At 29.2% G+C, this 9,717-nt stretch overlaps 1 protein-coding gene across 3 annotated transcripts in view; it reads left to right on the forward strand.

The window, feature by feature from the left end:
* LOC106466008 (protein zer-1 homolog) overlaps positions 1-9,717 on the forward strand; it is a 56,427-nt gene that overhangs the window by 40,615 nt on the left and 6,095 nt on the right. For all 3 annotated transcript variants that reach the window (XM_013926256.2, XM_022393966.1, XM_022393967.1), the window contains 3 exons: positions 1,638-1,708; positions 3,492-3,539; positions 8,161-8,228. In XM_013926256.2, coding sequence (XP_013781710.1) covers positions 1,638-1,708; positions 3,492-3,539; positions 8,161-8,228 — 187 coding nt within the window. The remainder of the gene's footprint in view (positions 1-1,637; positions 1,709-3,491; positions 3,540-8,160; positions 8,229-9,717) is intronic.

Below are 9,717 nucleotides of genomic sequence, written 5' to 3' on the forward strand. Positions count from 1 at the left end.
CTATAAATCTCTATGTTCTTTTTTAAGTCCTTTATTATGTAGTCATTAATATGAGATTTAGAATTATTTTTGATTTTAATTTAAATTTAGTAAACAGTCTAAGTGTAGTATTATAACTAAAATAGTCCAACATCTTATGCGTATTATTAATTTTTACAAAGTGTCTTCAGTGAAATAATTTAATAAGTTTCAATGACAATTTTACTCATTATAATAACTTAAGGAATTAATAATAATGTTAATATAAAACATGATTTCATTTTGTTGACTTTGTTTTTTCAACCATGTAAACATAAGAAGCTTTACATGTGAGATATTGGTAGAAACGTTTCGTTGAACAATAAAGACTGAGAAAAATAGCTACTCATAGAATACAAATGTATGCAAAGTTGCAGATCAATAGGAACAAGTATTTGTAGTATAGAAAGGATGTTTCTTTTATTTGGTAATGATACAAGTATAGGTGCTTAGTCCTTACGGTTCCTTTTCATTACTGTTCAGTACTGGTCGGTTGCAGTTTCCACTGTAGGCAGCTTTTGTGCATTACACTGCCCCTTTTCTTTATGTGTGTGTTAAGAATAACTTTCAAAGGGCTATTTGAGCAATCCAAAGGCAAAGAACTCTATGGGAGATATTTGTGAATTGTATAGTACAGATAATTTGTTTGTACTTGTATCTAGTGGAGAAACTTTCAGGTTGATTTGGACGTGTGACTGATTGATTGAACCAGACTTTACTGGTACCCAGCCTACATAATGATGGCATTTCTTTGCTGTATAGTGGAATCAGCACTTTAACCTGGTAGTGTACAGCAGTGTTTACCTTGGCCTTTTTTTTTCTACTCTTCATGTGTTTAAGTTTTTGTAAGAACTGTGAACTGCAATGACTGTAAATCCCTAGAAAAAACTTTTGTGACTGTTCTTTACCATTTTAGAGTTGTATCACTAACAAGGTGTTGATAAATTGATCAGACTTTTGTAGACACTATATTTTGTCCACTGTGATAACATACTTTCATTTAATAGTAACTTGACAAAGAATGATTTATAAGCATAATGAAGTGGTTATATTTGGGGGAACATACTACATGTTTTCACAGAACATTTGTTTAGCATTAAATCTTCTATACAGGTCTTGTTATGATTTTAAGACTGCAGGTACTATAAACCACTTATCACAACTGAATGTAAAACTTCAGTTATTATGACATCTATACTTATATCAGTAGGGAATCACCAAGTGAAAAGATGAATGCTGTTACTCACTATTTGCTTCAGATGGAGACTGAATTAAATAGCAACCTGGGTAACACTTTGGATATGACTGAGTTATTTCATTCATGAAACTTGTACCATGTTGTAGGCTTGTTTTACCTGTTTTGTACTTGATCCACTGGTAAATAGTTAAAGAAGCCATGATTGCATATCCTTGCAAAATTTTATAGAACTAACATACTTTAGAAGTGCAATAGTAAATTATGATTTACTTTAGAAATGTTCAAGCTACTTGTTAATATGATATATTTCCTGATATTAAAAGTTTAAGGCTGTCAAACAGAAAACAACTGAAGTTGACTTTTGTACAAGGTCGTTTCGGAAGTTAACATTTTCAATGTTTAACGTTTTTGGAATTTTTAGATGAAACACCTGTCAACTGTGAAAGATTTTTGGATGGTAGAGGAATGGAACTGTTCTTAAAGTGTTTACAGGTAAACTGAATACCAATATTTTATGTTGTAAAAACAGGAGATATTTCATAATTTAAATAAGGAGATTTTTTGTTGTAAAAACAGGAGATGTTTTATAACTTCATAAGATTTCATGCTTAAAAAACAGAAGGAGATCACTGGGAGCCGTGTGTTTCAAGTTAAATGTTTGGAGAAAAGTATATGTAGTCTCTGTATATATGTGTGTATCTGTGGAACAAAAAATGAATTGGAACTAAAAAAACTAAATAAATCCAACAGTAGTTGACTGTGGAACAAAAAAAGTAATATGAACTAAAGAAATGCAATCATAGCTATGTTTATTATACAGTGAACTGGGACGAAAATGTCTGTAAACAAATATCTTTAGACAAATCCTAAGTCCAACATAACACTGAAGTGATCCATAATTAATCTAAATTTTGTAATTTACATAAGTCTGCAAAAATCAATGTATTGATTCAGAAATTGTGAAATAGTGTAAAAACATGTCCTATACTACTTGGGGTCTATTTACCACAAATTATTTTTTGTCAAAATCAAATGTGGAGTAGTTATTTTATTTAGAGCTTATTTGTAATGACAACTTTCATGAAATATATTAAGTATTTAGTATGCTTGTTGAACTTATTAGTTTTTCAAGTACTAATGCTGGATCCTGTGATTTGTAAGGGGTCCTATATTACTGTGAAAATCTGTTTCAGTGTGTGAAAAATTCTGAAAATTAAAATATCAACCTTCTGATAACCCATATTATTAACTATCAGCAAGTATGTTAAAGTATTCGAAGCTTATACATTTCTAATTTCCTTTTTAACTGTTAAACTACTTCAAACATATTCTTGAAACATGAAAACTCATTTCTATCATGCCATTACAAACATTATATTTTTGCATGCTTTTTATACACACTTCTCTTTGTAGTGCTAGATACATGATGGAGACATGTCATGTTAGCCATTCATACATAATTATTTCAATCATAATGTGATTATTTACAATGGATTAGTCTGTCATGAATATATATTAATAGCAAGATAACTGAAAAAAGTTTAACTAATTTGTAATGAAAGTATAATTTTTTACAAATTTTGCAGTGCATCAAAAATAAAATATGCTATTTCTAATATTGAATGACTGTTTTGCTGCCATGTAATTTATTGTAAAATTAAAATGTTGCTTTCTCATATTATGTATCGCATTGTCATAAAACCGTAAACATTCTTACTGCTTATTAGAAATAATGTTAACGTGAGAGCCTTTTATTCTATACAGAAGTAAATGAACCTTTTTCAAAAGTTAATGTTTAAGAGTATCAAGTATTCAATCTAAAAGAACCAACAATAAGATTATAACTATCCATAGTAGTGAACTGATTTGAGGAATGTTGGTTTGCAGCATATTCGTATATCTTTCTTTCTATTTAAAAATGTTTCAGTGCTTTTATCTGAAAAATACATGTTATGTAACTTTTTTCAGGTGTTAAATGTTACTTATACTAATTGCTATATGCTCTTTACAGATGTTCCTTCTACATTCAAATAGCTAATATACTAGTGTAAAAGATCAAAGAAATATGGCTCATGGTGACTAGTATCAACCAGACCATTTTCAAAATTACTTGGTAAAATTCTGGATTATGGAAAATTAAACATATATATATATATATACATACATACATAGAGAAAAAATTAAAAAGATAAGAAAATTTTGCCATGTTAAAATGAATTTTGTAAAAAGAGAAGAATTTCAATATCCTTTGACCTTAGCCATGTTTATTTCTTAGACATTTCCACTCAAGGCTGAACTGCTTCGTAATATGATGGGGTTATTGGTAAGTTGATAAGTATTCTAAAATATACTGTTTCTCTGTTTTTTGTATGCATCTTTACTCATTTGTTGTGTACAGCATCCATGCTCAATTTCTAGTATTTTACATTTCATAAGATACTTCTGCTATTTATATATTGTGTTTTATGATACTCTCAGGAAAATAAGGCAGTACAAAGAAACTATTAGTGAGGTATAAGAGATTGCCTAAAGTATGATATGCAACAACATACTTGTAATATTTAACTTACTAACATAAAACATGTAGATTAATCTTAGACTTCGCAATTAATAAACTTTCTTAACATGTGAACCTAAATTCGTTAGAAAACTAAACTTAGTATCTGCAATTTAATTATTGGTTGAATTTCCAACTACTATTTCTGTTTCTTGAGTATTAAGTTCTGTATATGTATATAATGCATAAATTTTATGTTCAAATTCATCAATAATAAATAAATCATCTTGTTATATAATATAGTATAATAATATATGATACAATATATTTGTTGTAAAAGCACTACTAAAGCAAATCTTTTAAAGGTTTGTGGGTTTTTATGTTTCTCCCATTGAGATGTCAACATAGAAAAAAATCTCATAGATTGATAGGCTATTGTGATTCTTCTTAATTCATATTAATGGAAAAGTTTGTTGTGGGTAGGCTCTGTGGAAAGTATGGTTTGAATCTGTGTGATACCACAAAATATTCCTTACACTTTAAGCTGTGGGTGTATTATAAGAGTGAAAGTCAGTCCTTTTGCATGGGTGGTAGGGTACTGCTGACTGGCTATCTTCCATTTGGTCAGTATTTCAAAATTCAGGACACTGTCAGGAACTACTTTTTAGTAGTATATATATATAGTAATGTAAATATATGGGTGTGTTGGGCTGAGGATTCTTCTACACTAGGTGTCTGTGAATTGTTGGCGATAAATTCAACAATAAGCAAACAGCACGCACTCCACATGTTTTTAAAGTAATATATACATTCGAAATGAGTTAAACATACATACAAAAGTTCTTTACACTATGGAGATCATAGTTGTATCTTAAACACAATACAGTTCTTTTCTTCTTGTCAAAAGTCCACTTAGGCCAATTCAATTGCTTTAGAATTCAGTTGACAAGCCAAACTTGTATCCATGTATAATTCACTTACTCTGTCGTGTGAGTTACCACAGTTTTATCCTGAACTTCCAATAATCATCTGCTCTTTGTACTTCCAATAATCATTTGCCTTTTTCGTCAAAGTCCACACAGTCAGGTTCAGTTAGCTTAGAACACCCTTTGACAAGACAAATTATTATCCTTATCTCTTTCAAACTGTTAATCTCACTCTAACATATCAACCATTATGCCATTCACTCCCTAGATGGTTAACTTTACATTTTCTAAGTTTTCTCTGACCGAACTTCTCTTTCACATGACTTTACTTTTACTCTCTTTCCGCTCGTCTGGTTGCAGCTATTTATACGTCTATCACTTAGGCCTTCTGAAAATCTCCATAGCCTCAACATCAATGAATTACAAACACAAAATTAATTAATTAATAATACTAGGTACACTAAACAGTCTTTTTATATCTGACAGACACCAGCAGATAGTTTCTGTAACTTTGTCATAAAATTCAATGCATAATGAAAAATTTATAATAAAATAAAACTACTAACCCACCTGTCTTCTATAATTTGAGTTGTTTGTATATGGCTCCCATTGGAATGTAGATATAGACAGAAAAAAAACAACTCAGATTGAAGACTATTCTTCTTAAATCTAATTTGAAAAAAGTCCAGCTGATTTTAAGTATAAATCAAAACAAATGTCAAGAAATAAAGTTTTGCTTTGTTTGGAAAAAAATTTAGTTAAAAAATGTATACAAAAAGAGATTTAAGGTATTTTGTTTCTTTGAGAAAACCTATGTGACAGGTATCAAGACAAACCTAGATTTAAACTGCCATTTGCCTTTTTTTAACAGTAACATTCAATTCATTTATATCTTTATCACTTAATTTTTATGAGTGTCTAACTTTCTAGTTTGAAATGCTTTATTTGTACAATTGATGTGCTATATCTCTTTTTCCACTTTTCCTTACGTATGAATCTTAAGTAAATAATTAAATCAACATATAGTTTTAAAGTGAGAAAATGTTGTGTACTAATTCTGTTTATATGTACCTTATTATTTATTGAATTTTTTATGCTGTAGATACAATTAGCATCCAGCAAAAGATGTGTGACAAACTTTCAGTATCTGTAAACTCAAGATATTCTAGTTGTTTTGCTTGAAAACATCCTTCAATGTTTTTATGACAAAATCTTATTCAACTTGGTTTGGGCCTTAGGTTTTGTATTTTTTTAAACGTTCGATATGGTTTAATATCAGAAAATATAAAAAAACAGAGTAAAATATCTTGGAAAACAATATTGATTTAGGGAAATTTCAGCCTTCTGAAAAGTTACCAAGTTTTCTTTCATTCATTCTTGGCTTAAACAAGGGAATCCTCAATAACTGCGGCTATTATTAGATCTCAAATCGGTCAAGAGATGTAGCTATGAGCTAAAAGTTTGTACATGAAAAAAAAAACTCGGAGCCATACTATGAGCTGCTATGACTGTATAGTTGTATTGAGTTGGTTCTGTTTTTCTATAACTCTTAGTCTGAAGGACATTGAATAGTAAAAACATTTGTTTCATTCAGTTCAATCAGCTAATTAAAGTCAGTGTAACAAGTGAATTTGCTGCTCACTGAGTAATTAATATGCTTAAGAAAGGAGGTTTGGATAGTTTTTTTTAAAACTGAAAGCATATATTCATTGGTGACTAAAATGCCACTTTATTAAATCTGAATGAATGCCTTCATTGACTTAGATGTTGAAATTATTCTAAACGTACAGGATTACTTTACAGTATATGTAAGTAAAAGACAACTTTTTTTTTTCAGTCGTTAACTTGATAATTAAAATAAAAATACATAAACTATAAAACAAGTTTTCTTTGAAGAAAGTTTTATATTTTTTATTTTTGACTAATGACTGTATTTCAGGGGGTAGAGAATCTGTGACATAAAAAAACAAAAATTGAAGCCTTTCTTAAAGTAATATTTTCAAAATATCATGCAGTTTATAGTTTTCATAAATACTAGATAGTCTTTATTCACTTGAGAATTGCATGTACAAATGTTTTGTGTAATTAAAACAGCCCATAATTCTAAGAAATGCATTCCAGTGGTAACAGTCTGCTACTGATATGTTTTGAATTCCATACAAACATTTGGAAAATTTTGAACAAAGCAGCAGTAATTTTTATACTCTCCAACAATTGACGTTAGAAACCTTATTAATTCTGTACTTTATGACTTGCATTATTTTCATACAGATTGCACACCCATTGTTGTATTGATGCTGGTGCTGTCGTAAACACTGTGCTGCTTTTTATTTCATAAAATATGTTAGAGGCTGTTTCATTGAAATGTAGTGCATACATTGTTTAACAGTCTTATTATATTAATATTTCTTTGTGAAAAGAACATTCATATACCTTTTCTGCCACTGTCCATATTTTGGAGACATTTTACAAGCCCAGCCACTACAGTTCTTTTTTTTTATGTGGGACAAAGTACCTAACTGTCACATTGTTGTTTTAAAACCATTCTAGTGCTTATAGGGAATTAATATATATGTACTTTCATAGTCTATAAAGGACTTTCTGTTTTGTTTTTGTTTTGTACACATTTTTTGTAGTTTTGAATACTCTATTCCAAGTAAATTGCTATCCCCACTTGCAAATGCGATTGGTTTTTAAAACTTTATTGCCAGTTCAAACACACTTTGAAGCTGATTAATAAAGAAGAGAAGTCAGTGCAACAATGTATAGCACGTAAACCACTACTATGATTGTAATATCTTAGCAAGCCTGATGAACCCTGGTATTGGATGAAAGAGCTTATTAACATTGGATATGGCAGATATTATGTGGTTAACATGTTATTATCACATATTCTCCTCTGCTTTCACTCATGAGTTCTTAGAATATATGGTCTTATTTATTTACAATTAAAAGGAGTACAACATATTGTGTAATGATTTTAACATTGTATTCCTTTTAACTGTAAATAGATGTTTTACACAAGTGTCATTTTAAATCATTTATGATCTTATTGTTTCAGAAAGTTTTATCGTTTTATCTGAGAGGTTTTAAAAAGGAGTTGAATTATCATTTAGTTTCAGTTGATCATTTTGTTATAACATTACCAACGTTTTTCTTTCCAGCTTATAATGAAGCAGTAATTTGTTTGTTTTTTTATTTAAAAAAAAAAAGGTTTAAGTTTGTCAGTTTGAGTGTTAAGAAGTGCTTTACTAAAAGTTGGTAGAGAACTAGGGAGATAGAAATACTGGATTACTGTATGATAAGCTGTTGCAGCTAATAAGATCCAACAGGTAGACATTGCCAGCCTTATAAAGTATAAAAAAAATATTTGTTAATAAGTCAAGGTATTGAAATAGTGAATTGTAAATAGAATATGTCTATTATTGTATATATATATTATATACAAAGCAAGATTTTTTTTCTTTAATAACTTATTTCCCTAAAACAAGATTAGTAATTTTTGTATACATATTTTACAGGGAAATGTGGCAGAAGTAAAGTCTTTACGGCCAAGACTAATGACAGAAGAATACCTCCAGGTATTCAGGTGAGTCATCACACATTATCTTTTCAAACAAAAGAATCACTTTTTATTGTAGAAACTTGTCTTAAAAAAATAATAGTTGTTAGATAAACACTGTAAGTGTTATATTTGCTTGTTACCCGAGGTCTTAAGCGATCAAAAACATTATAAGTGTACTTTCTAAATTACTAGACTTGAGATTTTCTGAATTTGCTAGTATTAACCCTGTTGCAAAGAGTGAGAACGTTTCAGATGTCGAATGCACACCTGCATATTGAATTGCACAATTTAAGGAAATATAGTAATTCTAATTCTATTTCAACAGTTCTTTACTCAAACATATTTTAGAATAATATTTTATTTTTTAACATTTATTAAGTGCAATTTGTACTTAATGAATATTCAAACTTGCATTTCTGACCAACTCCAAGGAATCAAACATGTAAACTTCACATTTATCTGTTTCTTTAGAATTTGTTAACCTATCCAAAACTGTCATCCATTGAAGATACATTTATTCAAGGCTTGTTTCTCTCTTGATTTATTCTCTGTGACTCAAGATTTATTATTACACACTTCTGTTCATATTACATGCTGTGAGGTCATGAAAGGGTAGGAACAACTATTAATGAAGAATAGCTTTGAAAATAGTTACAGAAGAATTATAAATACCATTTTGTAGAGCATATTATACATTATTTATAAAAACATGAAGTGAATAAAATGGTATGAAAAGTAATTTATGGTGTTGTGGGAAAGTTGTAAGATGTAATTCTCATATATCTGGGAAAGTTTTTATACTTTCTTCAGATGTTCTTTTTGTTCATGAAAATGTTTTTTATGTTAAATCATATTTGTCTAAAAGCTATGGTAATTTTCTTATATGACAAGACGTACGTAATCCTTGTTAAGTTTAGAGTGTATGATAGAAACAGCAAAATATTCCAATAACTCAAATCCTTATTTATTGAATATTATTATTAAGTTTGATGTATTCAAACAACACATATGAATAAAATATTGTATGATTTGTTGAAACAAAGTATAGTTATTAGATATAAATTGATTATTTAAAAGTATTATAATCATTTCCTTGTCTGATGTGACACCAGTATGAAAAGTCGAGTCTTGGGTAACTGCTAAACTTTATCAATTTGTGTGATGTTTTTTTCAAATTTATAGCTGAAACTAGTGACTACAGCACTTGGAACAATAAAGTTTCAAAAGAAATATCTTAATGAAATCCAAGCAAATTGAAATTCACGAGATGTATAAAATGAAGCTTTTTTGTCAAAATGTTAAGCCCATCATGTTGAATTGAGTTTAGAAAGCACAAAAGAAATATTATGTTGTCAAGAAATTAATGTCACGGTTTGGAACACTACCCCCCAAAAAACGTACATCACATATAATAGTTAAATGAACTGCCTAAACGTTACATTAGTGTTGCCTATATAATGTGTAAAGTTTAGTGTACTCTAATCCCTTATAATGATGGCACACGACGAGACAC

This window comes from Limulus polyphemus, unplaced genomic scaffold (assembly GCF_000517525.1).
Source record: "Limulus polyphemus unplaced genomic scaffold, Limulus_polyphemus-2.1.2 Scaffold2120, whole genome shotgun sequence".
NCBI classification, from domain to species: domain Eukaryota; kingdom Metazoa; phylum Arthropoda; class Merostomata; order Xiphosura; family Limulidae; genus Limulus; species Limulus polyphemus.